The following is a 21,455-nucleotide window of genomic DNA, read 5'->3' as shown; positions in this document are numbered from 1 at the left end:
GTCAGAGTTCTTGGCAGCAAAACAGAAGTTTGAAAACAAGTTGCTTCTTTAGATGGTTGTTGCAAAGATTTGCATTTTAAAGTAAAGAGTATATTTAACTTTGCAACCACACATACTGTATACGAGAACATGCTCAATGTCAAGGAAGTGTGTTTGTTCAACGGATGATATTCAGTGAACATATTCAACAATAAAAAAGAAGCCATATAATTAAAATATGCACCAAAATGTACTGCATCCTTTGAGTGAATGTAAATATATCAACAATCTCTCATTACAACAGAATAATTCTTTTTTTTTTGTCTGTGAGACAGCAGATGGCAGATGGACCTGTGGATAGAATAGATTGTATAAACATGGAAATAGATAGTCAGCCAGACAGGGTGACAGACAAGCAAACACACAGGTACAAAACCACTGTATTGTGGGAACTGAGAGAAGACAAGCCGTCACTGCTGAGAGACAGCTGTACTACACACAGAGATCATAGCGGAGTGGGTGAGTGAAAAACTGAAAGCCAGAGAACAAGAAGGAGGAGGCCATGTCATGAGAAAGAGTGGGTGAGCGAAAGAGCGAAACAGAGTTCAGACAATTGGATGAGGAAGTGGTGATGATGAGTACATGGGTGTGGTTGTTTAGCAGTTACCCCATCAGCCTTTCAGAGGTCACATACACAGAAAAGTATCGTGGATGATGAGGCTGCGGATAAACGTCTGGACTCCGGCACCTCACAGGATGGATACGAAGGTAAGCATAATAGCCTGGATGGATGACTAAATATCAGAGGGGCTGAGGGGTGTTTTGGTGAAGCGGACTGAGAGGAGATTGATGGAGGATGACAGACAAACGGATGAGCGGACAGACAGAGACCGAGTGCGAGTGCTACATGTGACAAACAGCCAGGCGGGTCAGGTTAGGGGAAGGGAAAGACGCCTGTACAGCCCAGGGGAAACAGGCCTCATCTTGACATATGCTCTGGAGTGAAATGTAGATTGGCATGACCTGCTAATCTGAGCTGTCACAGCTCATGACGGCCACAGACACTCACCTGTCACACTGTTCCAAGCCTGGAGGACGAGCTGCCACCAGAATAGGTCAAAGATCGAGATTCATTTTCTGCTGGGGGTGGATTTAAACGAACCACTGGCCTAGAATCCCATCTGTCACCCTACCTGCCTTTGCTTTACCTGCTTGGCAGTTGTTGGTATTTGTATTGCTAAAAGAACCATACAATATTGGGCCGTTTTCTCTGCCTACTTTTGTTTTTCCATAGTGTTTTGTTTCAAGCTTGGATCAATATGTTGTGAGGGGGAGGAAGAAGTATATTTTTCCACCGATTCAGAGCGCGCTGCTCACCGGTACGAAATTTCCACTATATTAAAAAAGAACTGTTTTGACACATCCTCCTATGCAATTTTTTTTTAATTGATGACAGTAGCAAAGTTAAAAAAAAAAAAAATGGAATGAAGTTTGATCAATTGTGCCACAAAGTTCAAAACTTGCACGTGTGGGAGGATAGCTTACACAGTGCGCCTCCCCGATCACTCATTTTTTTGACAAATGGAGAAAAAGCCATAGTTATGATGTGCCTATCTCGTATAGTTTGACATTCAAAGTAAGAATCGGTTTTCTGTCATACTGTGTGAGGAGTGTGGGTGCCTGCGTGCTTGAGGAGGAAGGAGAAGTGGCCATGTGGTGCTAACCTCAATGAGTACATCTTCCTGTGTGGTACATCTGCATTGTACAAAATGTTCTAGAGTGAATTCTGTCTTGCTTTAATCATCTAAGCAGATCGTTAAATTTGCCAGTTAGTTTATGTTTGCCTTGTGCTCTTGCCCTGAACAACATCATTACAATGGCTGTAAAGACATTGTATCAATTAACAGTTTCTTTCTGTGTGCTAATGAGTAGACATTTTTTGTCTGGATGTTGTGAATCTGTGCCAATCCTCTACAGCAGATGCACCAGAGTGGCTGCATTAATGTGATCTGTCTTCACTTATGGAGTCACCTGTAATATCTGAGAGGTTCTGGATTTCTTTGTGCATCTTAGATAAACTGGCTGAGGTTATTTCAATCTTAAAACAGCACGCTGAAAATACAGTTTGTTACTAATTGAGATACAACCTAGTTTACTCTTTCTACATCATCGTTTCACCTCCTTTCTGCATGTGTTTTCTTTTCTTTCAGATCTTATTGGCCTCCATTTTCATGTGTGTCATGTTTGGAGGTGAGTGCACAACGCTGAATTGGCTCACTGAGAGGTCGAATGAGAAGCGATTTAAAAGAGAGACAATGGAACTTTTGCTGAGGTGGGGACGTTAAGCAGATAGTTAAAGTATTAATGTCACATTTGTGTTGCTTGTGGTGTGGCATCTTCCTGTGGTACACTACATTGTAATGGCCTCATTACTTCCCCCTGAGGCCAGAGGGTGGAAAACACCTACTAGTACTTCACGTTTTTTGAGCAGTGAACAGTTGTAGTGGGAGTTTTTGCCCCAACGGCCACAAGAAGCAAGAATGAGGCCATTCAACACTCGAAAACAAACTTCGACAAATGGCACAAAGGTGAGAGCTATGCTTTATTGGAACAGTGAGCATGGTTAACTGCCCCACCTCTGTTTAAGTTTAAGTGTCAAATAAGCTACAGCAGCTTCCTAGCGCTTCTCTATGGGAGATTCCAATTGAAGTGTTTTGCAATAGAAAATTGGGGCTAGCTCCACTCTATAACAAGTAGTGAAGGGTCATGAAGTCAGAAAACTGTCTCAATGTCAGTTACACGTCAGTATTCGTGCCACAGCAAAGCCTGTGTCTATTGGATTTAGTAAGTGTATTTCATTGCAACATATTGTCTATAAGAGGAAGAATATGTTACTTCTTCTTTCAAAAGTTACATTGTGTCACTTTAAGTTGCACCTGAAAGGGGTGCGCAAGTGATTGAGTACCTCCATGAAGCTGATGGAGTGTGAAAGACGGATCAAATGACAGTCAAAATTGATCCAGCAGAAGCCAAGATATCTTGATTTTTAGTCCACAGTAAGACCCGAGTTAGACTGCCTGGTAGATTAAAATGGATATTTTCTAAGACAGACCGAAACATTATACCACAGTTTTCAAAGGCTGAGTGGCACTTCTTGTTATAGTTAAACATATCCTTATATGTAAAGTAGATGGAGGTCCCCTTGAAATGCCGAAGAATTTGCATAAAGGCTTGTCACAAATATTTATAGGTACTATATGTAAGAATGTGAAGCAATTTAACGGCTTTTTTATTGCCAGTGTGTGAATGGATTGTAATGTTAATTAAACAATTAGCCTTCCCTCCCCGACTTTCTCGGGTTGACTGTAGCAGCCTGTGGACTGATTTCTATGTAAAGGACTTGGGACAATCTTTCCAGGAAAATCCAAAGGATGAGATGTTTCTGACTGAATTCCAACTTTATCTTAGACCAGATAAGGGATAAGCTCTTGAGAGCTCAGGCCATGAGCATGTGACTTTAATATAACAAAAGTTTAATACAAACAAAATCAAACAATTAATGTTTTCATGTACACGCAATTTATCTGACACATCAAAACTTACACAAATTTGAGCCAGCAATAAATGTTTTCAAACATCACACCCTTAGTTAAGTCCCCTCGTGTTGGTTCATTAAAGTTGTTAGAATCACAACATTAGCCCAGCAAAGTAGAGGTTTTGTAGAGCTTCAGCATTAATTGGAAGGTGCTGAGTGAGTTAACAGACAATGGCCTTACTGTCCTGTCGTCTTGCACAACAATTCAGCTCTGTTGTAGCCAGAGGTTTTGTAAGAGCCACTTCTTTGTGACTGTGCCGCACTGTCCCACTCACAGGACTATTATTGTGACATACTCTCAATGCATCTGTAGGCCTCTCTCCCCTGCATGGCCAGACAAATTCTCAAGTCTGGTCTCTCCCAGATACATCACAGCATTGTTTGAGAAAGTCACTGGGATAAACAACACTGTTCTTTGTTCCTCCTGTAAAGTGTATGGTCTCGAGGCCTCGCCATGAGGCTTCATCTGACTCGTGTTTTTTGGTGATTAAAATGTGTCTTTTTTCCCCCCGCAGTGTCAAGGGCTCAGGATCCCACAACCACAGATCAAATGGTGTCTGCGAGCAGCTCTATGGAAAACTTGAAAACAATGCCCACGGCTCTGACTCCCGCTGGTGCTGTACTTATGGCTATTCTGACAAATACCATGTTGTAGTCTTTACAATCTCTAGCCTTATTACTATCCATAATCTATCTATCTATCTATCTATCTATCTATCTATCTATCTATCTATCTATCTATCTATCTATCTATCTATCTATCTATCTATCTATCTATCTATCTATCTATCTATCTATCTAATTTCAAAATGTCATATATCTTTCAGCTTCAACTAATTCAGTTGTTTTCTTTGTTTGACAGAAAGGAGAGTGGAAAGTAGAGTTACTAGGGATGTTGTCTCCTCCCCAGAAACGGACCAGACCACAAACCAGCAAACTGGCACTAGCAACCCAGTGAAAGACATCATCACAACATCAGAAATTAAGACTTCAACAGGTAATCTGATGTGCCGTTAGCACACCTAACACCAATAATTTCAGTTTCACCTGATGTGATTTTTATTGTTCTATCCCTTTAGCTCCCAAAGCGAAAACAGCAGAACCACAAACGACGTCCACATCCACTCCAGGTAACCATCTTCACCCTCTCCCTCACTTGTTTAAACACCCAGTTGGTGGAGCCATTGAGTTTGGCTGGTAGATAGATTGTGAGCACTCCACTAGGCTATAACATCCCCTCACGCCACTAGCAAAGGCTTACAGAAAGCTTCGATATCAAGAATGCAGACAGCTTTAAAACTAATTATGAGGTAATTAGAAAAATGTTAAACTCCCTGTCCTTGTTGAGATATACAGAGGAGTATTTCTGTTGCATTTTACAGCAGCGGGGAAAGAGACAGAACTAGAGTGAGAGAGACAGAGAGAGAGCACTGATATGCTTTTTAAAAGTGTTAGCCTAAATTTCCTCTGAGAGTCATCCCGCTGAAATATTCAGAGATTCAATTAAAAATGGAGTTAAACACAGGAATGTACCTGTAATTTAATAGGAAGTAATTATGTATGGACTGTATGGCAAAGATAAGGCGTCAATATGTCCCAGAAAAAAGGGGTTCCAATATACGCAATGATGCTGATGCTTTTTACATTATTAAATTGTGTATTATGAATATTAGACTTTATAAATATTAAATACGTGGGGGGAAAGGAGCCAGAAAATCAAAAAATGAGAGGAATCTAATGTTTTCACTGTCTTTTTTTATTCAGCATCCACAGTGACATCCTCCGGATCCATAGCTAAGGAAACCACCACAAAAGGCACCCATCAAGCTATTGCCTGGGGTAACTTAAAAATTTCCTGCTCCATAGTTACCTTAAATGCCACAGGCATTGCGGTTTTATTGTTATCTCAGAGCAGACTGACAGTATCACAATTCCCTGTCTTCCAAACAAAACCCTTGGCGGGGTGGTAGAATAGAGCACCTCACTTCCTCTCTTGCCAACAGATTAATGCTTGATTGTACCCTATGCAAGAAGAGATAAGATATTTGTGTCCTCATGCTGTGCTGGCTTACCATAGATAGGGTTTTGATACACCATCAACAGCATGTCAACGGGGCCAGTAGATCTGTCATGCCATCTCTGACTGTTGTTCCCTGGTGATCCTCTCTCTTTTTTTCTTCCTGCAGAGGCTTCCTGTGTTCAACAGTCAAACTTAATTCAGTATTTTTCTTTCTACTTTCACTTCTCATAGATCCGAAGTGGGACAAAGGTTTCACCTACGGTAAGAGGCTTGCCTCGGCTGTGTATTTTCTGTTATTACCTGTGCCTATAGTTGAGTGTTTGACTTGTTTGTCTATCTCCAGATTATGAGACCCTGCGCAAGGCTGGACTGTCCATTGCAGCATTCCTCTTCATCCTCGGTATAATGGTCATTAGCTGTAAGTATGACACTGAAAACCACTTTTGTGTTTCGTAATGTCTCATAAACGACTGTAATTATATCCAACCGCCCTTCTCACTCCTTTGCTTTTCTCTAACTGTAGGTGGCAAGGTCTGTCGGCTGCCCAAGTGTCACAAGAGGTCATCAAAGTAAGTATTTACAGCCATTATATTGAAAGACAATGAAAGCTATCAAACAAAAGTGAGTAAATTACAGTCCAGTGTGCCTGAACGGTAGCTGTGCTTACATCATGCTGTTAAGAGACCGCAGTTGAATGAGTTAATTAATTTATATCACAGGCTACTGGATGATGTATGGCTTACAATCAGTCACATCAGACATATAGTAGCTCAGCAGAATGCTGACTAAAACCTCTGTGATGATTAATAGATCAAAAGGATTATGATTAAACTATTTGTTGGGCTGCAACAACTGCAAACCCCATTGTTTGTTTTCCTTGCTGTGATATATTTGTGTTTGTTAAATATAATTGATTTCTTATATAGTGTTCAATTCTTTAAATGTTGTTTGTATTTATTTTCCAGATCATACCGAGTGGTCCAAGGATAGAGAGAGAGAGAGAGAGAGAGAGAGAGAGAGAGAGAGAGAGAGAGAGAGAGAGAGAGAGCATGTGTACAGTGTCACAAGGACAGACCTGCAAGAAACCAGTCAGGAGTCCATCAGGAGGAAAACACTCAACCAACACTTGGAAACGTGTGCGTGTGCATGTGGACTGACTGTATGCTGCTTAGTAACAGTGTCATTAAAAAAACACTGAATAAACACAGAAAACATGAATCATGCAGACGAGTGAGAAAACTGAAGCCATCACCTGTTTAATATTTGTCAGTGTTATTTCTAGACTTTACAGAAGTGCACTAAAAAATTAAAGTGATTATCTTCACAAATAATGAAAGGATGATTCATATTTTAATCACACCTTAAGCCATGAAGCAGGCTTGTTTCTAATGACCTTTGTATCTTATAACTGATAACACAGCCATAGGCAGTGTCTCACAGCCAGCATTATTATTAAAGGTTATGAAAACTAACCCCATGGCATCCCATATTTGACCGTCTCGCACAACACTTATGTTGTGTCAGGATCTTGAAATGAAGCTGGGTCACCTCTTCTTCCTGCACACTCTCTCTAAAATTTCAATCTCGGCAAAAGCGTAATATTTAGTGAGGGGTGTCAAAAGCCTCTTAGTGGCTCTATGCTTGTAAGTGAGTAAAGTCCTAGATTCAACAACATCCACTAGCGCATTATATTTGCATCCATATGGCGTGAAAATGATGGAAACAACAAACTGGGAGAAACCAAACAAATTTTTATAACAGATTTAATGGGAAAAATGAACACAATCCAAAGTTCAGCATAGGTACATAATATAGTATTCAATGTTCTACTTGCTATCAGAACAACCACAGCTGTGCAAACACAATCAATTCTTGATACAGTTCCCAGGTGCAATAGTTTTCTTGTGATATTTTATAAGGTCATGAATTACACACAGTACTGTAAATTATTATATAGAGAAAAACCACCATGAAGGAATGTCCTTAGCAAAAATAATACATATGGGTTAATCTGCATACATAGGTGCATATAAACATACGTATTTAACATTAAGACCAAATTCAAACTTTTTTGCTGAAATATGACACTAAATAATACAATTATTAAACTCAAATAATACTCCCATCCACCACAACTTTTATACACACAATTTATAAATGAACAGTGGAGAGAAGACATTGCCCTTTAATCTCGACAAGTATATAAAAAAGACCAGTTATCCAAAGATATTTTCCATCAAGAGACACAATAGAAATGCATAGCTCAGAAAATTTGTAAATACACACAATATATTATTATATATTACATTAAAAGCTAGAATAATTGCATATGGACACTGACAGAAAAAGTATAAGCCATTATGAAAAAGCAAAAACCTTTTCCACATACATAAAACTGAGATAGAAACAAAGCTCAGTAGTTACATTTGTTACAGTAGATTTACATGAGTAGTGTCACAGCATAGAGGTGTTACAAGTAAATTACAGAGAATATTTTTTGGTTGCGTGTGTGGGGCAGACTGGACTAAATACTGTATTTCTTTTTGGGTTTTTACACAAGTCTCCTTGCTTTCTCCATCTGAGGAAAAGCATTCAAAGAAGAGACTGCTACATTCAAATGTTGTTGCGCTGTGGTTTGTTTGATGGAAATGAGAGTAAATGTAAAGGGAATATGAGTAAATATGAAGAGATAGACTACACAAACATAAAAAAAAAAAAAAACTGAAATGTTTGATGCTGCAATTTTTGTCCAATTGTCCTGCCTTTGAAATGCTGGCACCTATTTCAGGCTTATTTCGCAATGCTACGCTTTTGAGAAATAACACACTGTACACACAGAGCTCAAATATGAACAGTAAAACAAATGCACTAACAATAATCACATCTGCCAATCTGCTTGTCATTGTTAAAATAACCTGGGATGCATCCTTTTTAAGGCACTTCGGCACAGACCTGTAGTCACTGCACACTCTGATTAAGATATAACTGCCTGGATTGGAGCCAGTGTTTAACCATTCTCAGCATTGCTGACTCCATAATAAGTGCTCCTCATGAAGCCACAAATGAAAAACTGACATGTCAAACAGGGATATGTCCCCTTCCCCAGGGAAAGTTCCCCTCTCTGTATCAGAGCAAATAAGGCAACCGGAGCCGTGGGTTCTTGGACAGAAAGCTTTCCTTCACAGAGCATGATTGATTTTCATTTAAATGAAAACAGAGAAGCCATCATGCTTTGTATAAACAAAGGAATAGCTGGTATTTCCCCAATCATGCCCAACACTTTATTTGATTCGTGAGATTTTATCCCTCCCTCACACCCTGCTTCTCTCTACCAGTGTGTGAGGCATTAATCTAACTCTCAACATTCACAGGGCTATTTACAATCTGCACGACTGAAGTGAAAGCCTTTCAAAACGAAAAAGAGAGGTGGAAAAGAAAACATCATCATTCATGGCGGTCGATTAATTTGCTGCCTTGCAAGACGGTGTTCACACTGGCTATTTCCACTTGTTTTTTTTTTTTTTTTTTACTGAAGTTGAGAAGAGGGGGGACAGGTTTTTATCTTCCTATTGCACTGCCTCCTGTCACTCCTAATGGGCCGGGAACAGAAGATGTCAGACAAGTGAATAGGAGAACGAAGTGAGCACTGGGCTGGCTTAGTGTGGATTAGCATGGTTTGTCTCACTCAACCACCATTTCACACCGACAGGTCTGTTCCACATACACCAAATCAAATGCAAATTCAGTTTCACTGCATAGCTGGTGGGAATCATTTCTTGTTTCAGGTAGGAAAAAAAAAAGGGGGGGGGGGGCTCTGGCTGTGCTAAATTATCCCTTTTAACAAAAGAAGCTTTAAGCCATATTCACTGGCTTTGATTTAGATTCCTCAAATAGAATCCAATTAGAAGGTTTGAATGTGTTCCAAATGTCCCAGGCTAAATTATGTGTATGTGGAGTATAAATGGCTGGGACAAAGACAAACATATACAACAGTTAAAAAAAACACATATTGCATATTCATCAATAGGAGCTTGTGTAGAAGCGAGCAATAAACTGAACGGTGATAAGCAGGCTGTTGTGCAAAGAAGTCTAACTGTCCTGAGTCAAAGAGTAGGAGATGACACAGCCCAGTGCATTGCTCCTCTCTTTCCTGTGTGTTTTAGAAAGTGCGGCTCCACCAGGAACTAGACGGCCCCTTTCTGGTCCTGCTCTGTAGGCACGGAGTAGACCCTGAAGAGAAAAGGAGGAGGGTGGGAGGGATGCACGTTAAAAACAAAAGTATGTCATCTTTAAGATATTTTTAGGCTCATTCTCAGTTTGTTAGCAGAAAGACACAAGAAGCATCCCTGTGTGTCGGAATTCAGGAAACGGCACGTCTGCCTCATGCTGCAGGGCTCTGACAGGTGCACAGTGACTGCATCGCCTCAAAACACAGCTCATCCCCAGGTGGGACTTATAAAGCTGGCAAGGAACTGTTGATCCAACAAGCCAGAGGTTGCTGTGTGATTAAGCCTCTTTTCAGCAGAGCGATCAGTCAGCACCAAACACTGCCAGAGCTGACTGCAGCCTCGGGAGGCAGCCAGTAATCCCGTGGAGGAATTTAACCCTTGCAGATTGACTTGGGTGTCTGCTCCACAATGGCAGTTCTCTTGCTGCCTGAAGATCTCTGGAGACTAATTTGAACTCTGTAACCTCTCTGACCCAACGTGCAGGTTCATGTAATACTGCACATGAGAACAAAAGGAACTGATTACTCTGCAAAGAGCCTTCCCAGAGCTAACGGTGGCTGAACAAGCAACGTGTAGAGGGTAGGCAAAGTGCAAGGAGAGAACATCGCTCTGTATAACTGGTTTAGGCTGTTCTGCTGTCTGATTGCTGTTGGCAGATTGTTGTCATGACGCCAGGATCATGTTTACAGGCATGTATTATTCCTGAGTAGAGTCACCTCCTCAGACCTAAGTTCATTAGGTAAGCTTTGGAACAGGTTAGGTCCTGTCCCATTCGGTCATACAGACCCAGTGGCACTGTCTTAGGGCTATTGTTGATGGCTAAGATGGAAAGAGTTCAAGGGGGGTGTGTTCAGTGCTGGTAGTGTAGGGCCTCAGGCTATAGTACTAATTGCTGTACAAGTCTAGACGGGTTCAGATGGGTGGATGCTAGTTGCGTTTTGCCACCTGAGTGTTTTTTTTTTTCTGGTTTTAATGCTGACGAGTTGGATGAAGTAGGGCAAATTGGCAAGGCAGCAGAAAGGCTGTTACCCACCAAACTGGTTCTGTCACCTCCAGGCTGACTTGGTGTCAAATGGAACATGCATGTCTTAGTAAGACACAGATACAATGTGTGCACTGGCTGTACTGTCTTGTTGTTGTTGTTGAGTGTGAAATAAAGTACATAAAAAGACCGCATACTTCAAACCAGACTAAAAGAATGACACAAAAAGGGAAACATTTCCAATCAAATATCAATTTGAAGAAGTGAAGAAATTCAACCTTACCCTTGCTGTCGACTGTGCATGCGGCGTCTTACTAACATTATGGCTGCAAGGGGAAAAAAGTGGAAAAAAGGTCAGAGCTACATAAGAGAAAAGTTCATATTTGCTTAGGTTTTAACAGAATGGCTTTAAAGCAGAGCATTTGTCAACAGTGGGAGTGAAAAATTTCACTGTATCATGTCTGAACAAAACACAGAGTACTTACTGACTATCGCTGCAACTGAAAGAGCCACCACGGCCACAGCTACAACGATAATGATCAGGGTGAGCTGATCTAAAAGACAAAACGTGAAAGGGTGGCTATGAGTGTATTGAACAAGCAGTGGCAAGTGGGTTAAGTTGATACCAGTGTATGATGTTATGAATCCTTCATATTTATTGATTTGAATTTTAAGATTTTAGTTGACTGTATTATGCTAAATGTGATAAAACATTTTTCTAACCTGACTTTTCTTCTTCACCTGTAGTTTTATCTACAAAGGTCGGACCTTGAGCACGTTTGCTGTGAACATCTGGAAACCCTGCACCTGAACAAGAGAACAAGAGAAGAGTTAACACAAGTTATGCTGATTTCAGGTGTACTGTATAATTCAACCCCCAAATCTACAATACCACCAAAGGTCTGATCAAGAGTTACATTTCTAAACAAATGGTTAAAGGTTTCAATAGAGGAGTAAAAGTCATTACATGAATAGTTCTACAATTTGGGAAATATGATTATCTGTTTTCTTGCTGAGAGAAAGATGAGAAGATTGATTCATTCTTGTGTCTGTAAAATAACTTAAGTTTAGCATAAAGACTGGAACCAGAGGATGACAGCTATCCTGACTCTGTCCACAGGTAACAAAGGCCACCAACCAACACCTCGGCTCATTAATGAACACACTTGTTTGTTTAATCTCTACAAGAGCCAACGTTTGCCTGGCCTAGAACAGTCTGGTACAAAAACCACAGTAAAACCACAATTTGTGTGTTTTTTTTTTCTCTTTTTGTATGGATTACATAAACAAGATACAACGTGCTAGTTAGTGAGAATAAGAAGTACTTGTAGGTGGATTTTGTTACTTCTGGACAGAGCCAGTTAAGCTATGACCCCCTTTTCAGTCTTTGTGCTAACCAAGCTAACTGACTTCTGGCTGTAGCTTCATATTTACCAAACAGATATGAGAGTGCTATTAATCTTCTCATCTAACTCTCGGGGGGGAAGGGTCATATTATAGTGACATAGTGTCATATGTCAGCATATTTTCCAAAATCTTAGACTGCTTCTTTAAGTCTTGCAGATAATCATTTTGACTTGTGTGTTGCTTGAATCATTTAAAATGTACTGGAGGAAAATTACAAACATATATGGAGTTAAGCTTATGCGTATGTGTTTGTGCCTACAGATGGTTGAGGCTTCAGAGGAATCGTAGCTCTTTGCAACAGAGGCTGCTTCTCGGAGAACCGACTGACTGCAGCCCTGTTCTAAACAGATCTGTAATTCTATCAAATGTCAATCAAAGCGAAGATGAGGAGTGACAGAGAGAGGTGGGGGGAGAGAATGAGAATGCCATTGTTGATTAGCTGACCGGCAGGATGGGGGAGATGTCGACGTGTTCATTGGCCTTTCGGGAGAATCCACAGGGCCCCTCCAGGGAGCTAATTGATTCTATTCAGGGTTTAATGGTTGGGAGGAGGGAAAGCCAACAGGGGCCACAGCCCTTCACACATCTCACTGGACTAGAACGCCCTATACATAATGCTGACTGAGTGACAACAATTACAGAGGCCATAACCTTCACATACTCTCCTCTGGACAGCTGCTATTACAGTGGTTGTTGGTGTGACACGGAAGAAACTAGAAAATTGTACGGCCCTCCTATCCACCCTTGGAAAAGTAAAGTAATAAACTCACCAGTTTTACCATAAAGATCCTCATCATCGATATCTGTAGGATAAGAAGAAATTAGCTGCTTGTGGCACAGAAATTCATGCTTCTCAATTGTGAGCATTTTGGCACATAACAATAGTGTAATAATTCTTCTACTGTATAACAGTCAGGACATAGATACCTTTAATGTTTTAGCAATAATATTGATTGAGGGTTTATGAAGTCAGTTTAGGGCCAAAAGGTCTAGGAGCAAAAAAAATGAACTGTACACAAAAATCAATATTGCACAAGATATCTAAACTGTATGCAATAACAAAACTTAAACAAGAAACTACATGCACCGTGTGATGTGACCAAAACTGTGACTGAATAAAAAAAACTTCAGATGAGGAAGGGAAAGCATTAAGTAGGAAATAGGAGAGCTGCAGGTGTGTCACACACGATCATGCAGCTCTTGTTGTGCAATTGGTTAAAGTGAATAGAAATTTGCTGGGAAAGGTTTTGTTCTCTTTGTCCAAGAGGCTGCATTATGAATGTAGGTCACACGTTTATAAATTATTCTATTTGAACTGGCTCATGTCAACAAACATGTCTGGTGTGACCCTTGACATCTGTTAATTACTTCATACATGGCCTAAAGGACCCACTGAGCTCAGCCAAATATTGGAACTGACAGTAATTGTACAGGAAACATGTAGAAACAAGCAAAGGGCCTGAGAATGAAAATTACAGTGTGATAATTCCTTTCAAAACAAATTAACCAAATATGTCCTCTGTTGGTGCATATGGCCGTGATCTCTCTGTTGAGTCAAATAAATTTTGTTTAATTTATTTGAGTCAGACTTTTTAGCTCTAAATTGACTTCAAGCAGGAACCAGTTACATTCCCTTGTTGATAGCCTCCCTTATTTCATACAAAAGATAAACGACATACCATCATCAGCTGATCCTTCTTTCTCTTCTGAACCAGCTGTGAAAAGATGCGGAATAAGAATACACTCAAAGTACTCACAATACAGTTTTAAAGATTAATATTCATTACAACACTGCTCCAGGATGCTTCTACACTCAGAGGACTGTACACATAAAGTATATGGGCTACAGTAAGTTTAATTTAGTTTATTTGGTGGATTCTATCTGCTGCTCTTTTCTGTTATACCAAGAAAGTAAAGCAATGGGAATATTGTTGCTAATTTCAGAGCTTTCCTTTAATGTTATTCTTATATGTGCCAACACTTTGTTTCGCTGTAGCACTTTCTCTTTCAGGTGGTCGTATAATTCAAAAGTGAGTGCATACATTAATCCTGTTGCACACCGCGCAGACACTGCTCATACGCAGGTAGGTGAGAAAAACATACCAGCGCAGGGACGCATAGACCCTGATTAGATGTTTATCACCTGAAAGCATCACAGAGATGAGAACATACCAGTAGCGGCTGGCAGCAGCAGCAGACACAGGAACAGCAATCGCATCATCTTCAAATGCTGTGGAGAGGGGGGGGGGGGGGGACCAAGTTAAAAATATCTGCTATTAATATTCAGAGCCACTGATGTGTATGAAATCTTGGTGTTTCGGTTTAGAGATAGAGTGTGATGGAAAGCAGAAACTCTGTCTATTATTGGGGCTTGTCTGGCACTTTTAGTTTCAGGATCACGTACTGCTAGTCACTGGAAAACTACAAATTCCAAACCGACCAGTCCTTGAACTGTTTTAACTGGTTGGTTTAGAAGTATGCATGCAAATCTAGATTGCAATCTTGAGGTGGGTGAAGGCAAGAGGGTCAGTGAATGACAACCTTGTTTCCTGTAGTGCTCAGCAGGAAAAACTGTTGAGATTTCTGCCACCGTCAGCTGGCAACAAGTGTCTATTCAACATTTTCCCCTCGCTGTGCAAGGCCCAGGTGTCGTGTCAGGTGTTGAGCAACATAAAAAGTGTCCAATGATTTCCACTTGTTGAAACAAAAAGGACTCAAAATCAATCTTTTTTTTTTGTTTATTGTATCCTGCTAAGTAATATTCTTGTCACACTAATTGGGAAAGAAAAAGCATGAGCTCAATTTAACTTATCCACCAGCTTTATCTCATTAGGGAAACAAAATGACACACTTACACTGGCTGTGACATCTTTGTATGTGCTGTTGTTCTTACGGAAAAATGCCACAACTTCCTCATGGCACAGCCCCAAAACAAACCCTACCTCCGCTCCCCATCACCATCCCATAGATGTGAAACGCAGATGTTCTTTGCCTGCCAAACAAAGCCCCAGCTGTATCCAACACAATATGAATGGTGATATTTTTAAAATGGGTAAACATGGGAATGACCTCTCTTCTGGTTGAGGTCCCGGATGATGCCTCATTGGTCAGATTTAGCAACTGAGTTTGGCATGGGATCAGAAACCAATAGTCACTTGTGCAATGTTCAATTCTGAAGGAACTCTCCCAATGACCTTTCTGCCAAATGTTATACTGCCGCCACCTCTTCATTGTTAGCGATGCCCATTGTGTCCTTGTTTCCTCCATAATTAATGACGATGTGAAAAGAACTGAAATGACCCACATTGTTAAGGTGCAGATTATCACATGGGGCTCTGAGGGACAGCAGCAAATTTCTAAACACCCACCCTTCACCCCCCACACAGCAGTTGCCGGCTTGCTGTTTCCTACTTATTACTACAATTTAAGGAAGTGGATTATGCTCAGGACATGGCGAGTAGATTCCAATTACCATATTTGGTGAATGGAAAGGCATGGGAATTAAGAATGGAAACAGGACGCTACTCAACATCAATTAATTCTTTTAATAAGGTTTTTGGCACTTTTATAAAAGACCTAGGCATCAGGAATCTGTCCATACACTGTAATCTTATCTATAAATGCTGCTATGGTAGAGGATCTCTTCAAACCTTCATGCGAGACAAATGTCTACCCTGTAGGGCCACAAAGGAATAAGTATGGCCCAGTCCACAACAAGATTATCTTCATGCTAAATTAGCAGAACAGCATCAAGGAGTATTTTGGTTGACTATATTGGAAAAAGATGTTAATCACGCAACTGAGGCTGATTGGAGAGGGAGTGTAGTGTGGGCTGTTCTGGCCTCCTGAATAGCTGCAGTAAATCTCCAAACACAAATAACCTAAGAAGCTGCAAATAAAACCCCCTTCTGTATCCAATTTGCTTTTCAGAGTCACTTTGGGTGAAATAATAAGCTGATCCAATTTGGAAATATTTATCAACCCAGTCCACTGCCTCTGTATTAAAGTGGCTCCTGACGCTTGCATTATTTTTCAAATTGGGTAATATATTCTTGTACATTTGAATACCGATTGAATTTGCTCTTTAATACCAGAGCCAGTTTGCAACATATAATATCCAATGGCTTGCTTATTAAGTAGACATGCCAGCTGCCTTCTGGCTGGAGATGCAAAGATCATAGACACTAAATGTAGAAATCTACATATCAAAAAACTGGAGAACAGGGCTGCAAGAGAGGCATATACAGTAATGTCGGTGGAGGGTGGATGAGTCTTGTTTTTGTTCTGTTTTCCCCAGTGCAGTTTTCCACTGACAGGATTAACCCTGAACCTCATACCTGTCTGGTCAGGCCAGCCCAACACCTAAATCTTGTTTACCAGGTTTAAATTTCAATGATGAACAGTTTTAGCTCCTTCTAACCCACCCCGTACAATCTATATCAACAAAATACATACACACAAACAGAGGTTTACTAAATGGACATAAACAGAACTACATGCAGCGACACAGACAACCTCTTTCTTATCTGCTTGCACAGATAACAACCCTCTGCTCAACCACTGAGCACTTCTGACAAGACTTTGACACCACTGATAGGAATCAATAACATGCAAAGATACCAGAATTACTGTGGCCTATAGAGTTCATAGGAAAAGAGATACATGCTGGAACATTTGAGAGAAAGAGGAGAGAAGATAGCAAAGACAAACTTTATGATTATTGTGAAGATGTGTCAAAGCTAAAACGGACTTGCTCTAAAAAAGAATGAGCAGCACAACAAGGGAAAAGGGGTGCGAGAGGAGGGGAAAAAGCACTCAGATCATTTGTTATTCATTGCCATTCAATTTTATAAAAGTGGTAGCTTACTCTGCTTCAGTGAAGAGAGAAAATATTCTTATTGAAATGTTTACTCAACTCTGCCATCTCTACAGCAGCTGTTTATCTTAGAGAGGTTGATGCAAAGCCATTTTTTCTCTATAACATAAGACACTCTTCTATGCCACTGGGCCGCAAACAAAGTAACAAGGAAACTAATGATAAAATAGAACAAAAATAAAGCAAAACTCACAATACCTCAGTTGGTGCCATGCATACGAGTGAGCAATCCACCATTGATAAATAATGAGTCTAAAAACTAAGTAGTTACTTCCAATACAAATTGCTTATGGGTGTCTTGTTGAGCATCAGGCCAATAAAGCCAGCAGTAAAACAACTAAGAGGATATGAATGTGCCTGACAATGGCAGCTGCCTTAGAGACACATATCCTGTATTTGCCTACCCCCCCCCTACCCCCCCCCCTCTCTCTAACCCAATAACATAAAACCTGTTAAGACACACAAGAATGAACAGATTCTATAGTTGCACCAAAATGTTGGCATTTTAAACCTCTGCTGTGACCAAAACAGCAACAATCAGATTCAGGACATACAGCACACTGGGCACGTACACCTCAGGTTTGCTTTTTATCAGATGGAGACAAAGCTGTTGTTTTCTGTTTTGTTAACAGCACTATCACAAGACCTATCCCAGACACACTGAGGGTTTGCACAGCCCAGTCTATCTGAAATGCAGCCTCATCACCGCTCCAAGAAACAAGCAACACAAAGTGTTTGGGGGAAAAAAAAAAAAAAAAAATTGCAAAGATGATGTGTGAAGGGTTCAACAAAGATTTGGTGCCCTTGCTTCACCTCTGACACTCCCTGGGCAAACAACAGGAGAAAAACACTTTGTTATTTAGTGTCAGACTAATATTTAGGTTGAAAACGCACCCACTAGTACACATGACAAGCTTAGCCTATGTACACACATACACACAGGAAGTGTCTTTTTTTTTTTTACATTTATAGTACCCTCACCTTTTCTGACCTGCTTACTTTAGGAAGAAGTCTGCACATTTGAATGAATGAAAGATTTCACATACATCACTGTGCAACAAACAGATATGCTCCTTTTTAGAGCTGAAATATGTTTCCATGAGTTTCTAACTGAGAAAGTTACAGATATCTCAAATACAGTTGGCTGAACTTGTAGAAAAACACAGAAAAAAAATATGAGAAACCGAAAAATATAGAGGAAATAGAATGAACAAGCTTCACTGCAGGTACATTACGAGGCTCATAAGTCAACAAAAATGTTCACTGATGGTAATTTTGTATTACATTACAGCCTATTAACGTTTAAAATACCACTAACCTACCAACCCAGGAGAGAGCCAGTTCTGATGCCAAGTTTGTACTCCTTCTGAGGAAGTTAGGTTTTTAACCTTGTGTCTCTTTCTTCGTCTGAGCCCTGAAACTTGATGCACACACCGCAGCTAGACGTCAGTCGATGAGATGAGCAACACAGCAGCGCCGACTCTTAACAGGAAAAGCTGTCTGCTGCTGTGCGGGCCAAGTTCACTGCTACTTTATTCTCACCTAAAAGGGGATTCACAGCCACCTCATTCTGCGCTAAACTGCCCCTTTACGTTTGCCACTGAGTTAAGTTTTTGCTACCGCGGAAAATACCTATCTGTCTGTCTGTTCAGAAGTGCTGTTTGGTTTCCCCGAAACGATAAGGTTAAGATAGTGGGTACAAGTAGGTGTACTGATGACAGATTTGGACATGAATGAATTAAAGTAATAGCTATAAAGCAGTTAAATATGGCAAGTTGCCATAATGTCGGGTAAAGTTGAATAATGATCAGTGATTAATTTTTAATTGAACTGGACCAGAAAATGACCGGTGCCACTGGAGGTTGTGGTAGTTAACGATAATGCAGATCACCTGGCAGGTGCTGTCTAATTTGTCCACAACTGATGACGTCCACGCCGAGTGACTGACGGGCTGATATCTACCTTACCAAGCACAGGTGTGCTAATTGGCCATTTTCCATCGTTCTCCCTTCTTTCTGGCAGTGTGTTGCTATCTTATCAATAGGTTTCGATACTGGCCGTTTCCCATGCAAATAGCCTCTAATTTATCAGTTGTAGGGAAAACAGAATCGATACATTTGTTCCATCCATGTAAGTTTCATTGTTAAAGTGCCGAAATGCAGTTTGTACTGCTGCTCCAGTTGTTCCTGTTTGGACTTGGTAAGTGTCATGGTTTATAAGCAATTGTTTTTAAGTGTTGGGCTGTAATTAAACTAGATTGAAAGGTAATTTGCATACACATCATTTTATAACCCGAGTAGTTTTTCAGCATGTTAGTCCTTTCTTCACTCCAGTTTTCTTGGATATTTGCAGCACACATGCATTAGCATTATTCCTCTTTTACCTGCATCACTCAAGTCTCAACAGTACTGCTGTCTATCTTGAGAAGTTCTATTTGTCTAGTTATGAGTGATGAATAGGGTGCGGCTATGTCTCAGCCTTTGGAACAACAAAAGATACTAATCTGTGCACTGTTAAAAGGAATTATAGTCAGTAATTGGTGTCTTGAGAAATCTTCAGTTGCCTTTTTTTTCTGCATTGTGATATGCATAATTGCATATCATTTAAAAAAAAAAAAAGGGTGGGAAAAAAAGAAAAACTGAACCACCACCACACCAACAGTTTGCCATTTGTTACAATGCTCCTGCAGTGTCTAATCTACATGACGTTTTAGATTTGTTTCATATGCAATGACACAGTATAAGTATAAGCTTGTGGTAAAGATCAACCTTTGAAAAATGATTAAATAGTTTTATGCAGCTAACCCAGAATATAGGCTGAAAGGTAAACTTACATTTAAATGAGCTGTTGTTTAGAATTGTCTCTATACACTGCTGGTATGTTGTTGCTCCCACGCCAAGATCCTTGTTATCATGGAAACTGCCAGAGTGAGTGTGCACGTTTTAATACAGTGTACTCAGTCAGGAACTAGGAACTATGTTCTTCATTGGCTGCTGAGCTTGTTGAAATCTGACACCAGCTGTCTTATCTGTTACACAAGTAGACTTACTGTGCATACTGGGAAACTTACTCAGTGTCCAGTGAATAGACATTATCATCTGGTGCAAGTTTGTTTACCATTATTAATGAGATATATATATATATATATATATATATATATATATATATATATCTCAACTACTGTCAGAACTCCATATTTGTTAATCATGTTATTCATATGCATATTTCCTGCAAATGTAATGTGGAAATGTTTTATACTGAACATGAAATGTAACTCAGTTTCATTTTCTCCTCTGCAGGCCTTTCTGTGGCCAGTCCTGGTAGGACATTTCTGATGATGTTTCCCCCTCATAATTACCCAGCAGCAAACGTTAGCCATCAAGTAACTATTTTAGCCACTGGTGCTTGGACCTCAGTTACTGTGAAGGTTCTGGAAACCAGCTTCATGAAACGCATCTTCCTGTCTGCTCACCAGTCAAAGACAATTCACCTGCCATTGGCTGTGGAAATGGCCAGTGCTCGCTCCTCCTACCTCCTCAGTGTGATGTCTTTGAAGCCTGTTACAGTCCTTGCCTCATTTTGCACCCAGACTGGTTGTGACCACAGCCTCCTTCATGATGTGTCCACCTGGGGGACCCACTACTATCCCATTACTCCCCACTTCCCTAACCAGACTGCTGTCAGTCAAATGGTGATCACCAGCTCAGACCATGAGACATCAGTGGACATCTTACTCACAGGGGAAGTGCTCTTTAATTACAATATGTACCCCAGCGGTAGTGTGCTTAAGTTGCATATAGGGGTGCTGCAGAGTGTGTACCTCCAGAGCAACTCCAGCCTCTCCGGCTCAGAGTTAAATTCACAAGTAGCTGTAGGTGTTGTAGTTGGTTTTACCTGCTACAAACATACACCTGATGATTGTTTGTATGGATTTGCTGAACTTGCTCCAGTTTCACACTGGAGTTTTGATTACATCATATTTCCCTTGGAAAACACAGGAATGAGTTCCCGTTCCCTGTTGGCAATGGCTACTATCAACTCTGCTTTGGACATGACCACCAGCACCGGGCAAAAGAATATCTCTCTTGTTGGTGGCGTTATGACGGTCATCCCAGTTTTGACCACAGATAAAATCCACATTACTAGTGACAGTCCTCTTCAACTTGTTTACTTCAGACACGACAATGAACAGAGTTTTTCAACACTAACTGTACTGCCTTCTGTAGATGATATCTGCCAGATTGTACCTATATTTGATTCAGGTGATATGAGTGAGCAGCAAGATAACAGTGCTCACACAGGAGATTTTAAGTCTGCTGTTAAATTCTCCCAAAGCGGCAACTTTCCTCAGCTGCTGAGTGATGCAG

General features: G+C 40.5%; 2 protein-coding genes across 4 annotated transcripts; one reads left to right on the top strand and one right to left on the bottom strand.

Moving 5' to 3' along the window:
- Window positions 1-565: 565 nt before the first annotated feature.
- fxyd5 (FXYD domain containing ion transport regulator 5) lies at window positions 566-6,647 on the top strand. The gene is made up of 10 exons (XM_056380720.1): window positions 566-747; window positions 2,190-2,229; window positions 4,090-4,188; window positions 4,437-4,571; window positions 4,654-4,704; window positions 5,339-5,413; window positions 5,826-5,855; window positions 5,938-6,012; window positions 6,118-6,163; window positions 6,560-6,647. Exons 1-10 carry the CDS (start codon window positions 691-693, stop codon window positions 6,582-6,584), a joined length of 633 nt encoding a protein of 210 aa, XP_056236695.1. The 5' UTR covers window positions 566-690; the 3' UTR covers window positions 6,585-6,647.
- A 692-nt stretch (window positions 6,648-7,339) lies between these two features.
- si:dkey-262k9.2 (uncharacterized) lies at window positions 7,340-20,011 on the bottom strand. 3 transcript variants are annotated; one of them, XM_056380722.1, is made up of 8 exons: window positions 19,922-20,011; window positions 14,385-14,442; window positions 13,892-13,927; window positions 12,983-13,015; window positions 11,529-11,612; window positions 11,291-11,359; window positions 11,089-11,131; window positions 7,340-9,824 (listed from the first exon to the last, which is right to left on the bottom strand). In XM_056380722.1, exons 2-8 carry the CDS (start codon window positions 14,431-14,433, stop codon window positions 9,779-9,781), a joined length of 360 nt encoding a protein of 119 aa, XP_056236697.1. In that variant the 5' UTR covers window positions 14,434-14,442; window positions 19,922-20,011; the 3' UTR covers window positions 7,340-9,778. The 3 variants fall into 3 exon arrangements, with proteins under 3 accessions (XP_056236697.1, XP_056236698.1, XP_056236696.1); XM_056380723.1 differs by lacking the exon at window positions 19,922-20,011 and adding an exon at window positions 18,411-18,555; XM_056380721.1 differs by lacking the exon at window positions 19,922-20,011 and adding an exon at window positions 17,287-17,478.
- Between the last annotated feature and the right edge of the window lie 1,444 nt (window positions 20,012-21,455).

This window comes from Seriola aureovittata, chromosome 7 (assembly GCF_021018895.1).
Source record: "Seriola aureovittata isolate HTS-2021-v1 ecotype China chromosome 7, ASM2101889v1, whole genome shotgun sequence".
In the NCBI taxonomy this organism is placed as follows: domain Eukaryota; kingdom Metazoa; phylum Chordata; class Actinopteri; order Carangiformes; family Carangidae; genus Seriola; species Seriola aureovittata.
Note: the sequence above shows the minus strand (reverse complement) of the source record. Positions and strands in the feature narration are given on the sequence as shown.

Coding starts and splice junctions, on each gene's coding strand:
- si:dkey-262k9.2 (XM_056380721.1), bottom strand. CDS start 17,325: ATGGTGGATTGCTCACTCGTATGCATGGCACCAACTGAG. Junction 11,360..11,528: donor AGGTGAAGAAGAAAAGTCAG/GTTAGAAAAATG, acceptor TTTGTCTTTTAG/ATCAGCTCACCCTGATCATT. Junction 9,825..11,088: donor ATGCACAGTCGACAGCAAGG/GTAAGGTTGAAT, acceptor TTTTCTCTTCAG/GGTCTACTCCGTGCCTACAG.
- fxyd5 (XM_056380720.1), top strand. CDS start 691: ATGATGAGGCTGCGGATAAACGTCTGGACTCCGGCACCTCACAGGATG. Junction 4,189..4,436: donor CACGGCTCTGACTCCCGCTG/GTGCTGTACTTA, acceptor TTTGTTTGACAG/AAAGGAGAGTGGAAAGTAGA. Junction 6,013..6,117: donor CGGTATAATGGTCATTAGCT/GTAAGTATGACA, acceptor CTCTAACTGTAG/GTGGCAAGGTCTGTCGGCTG.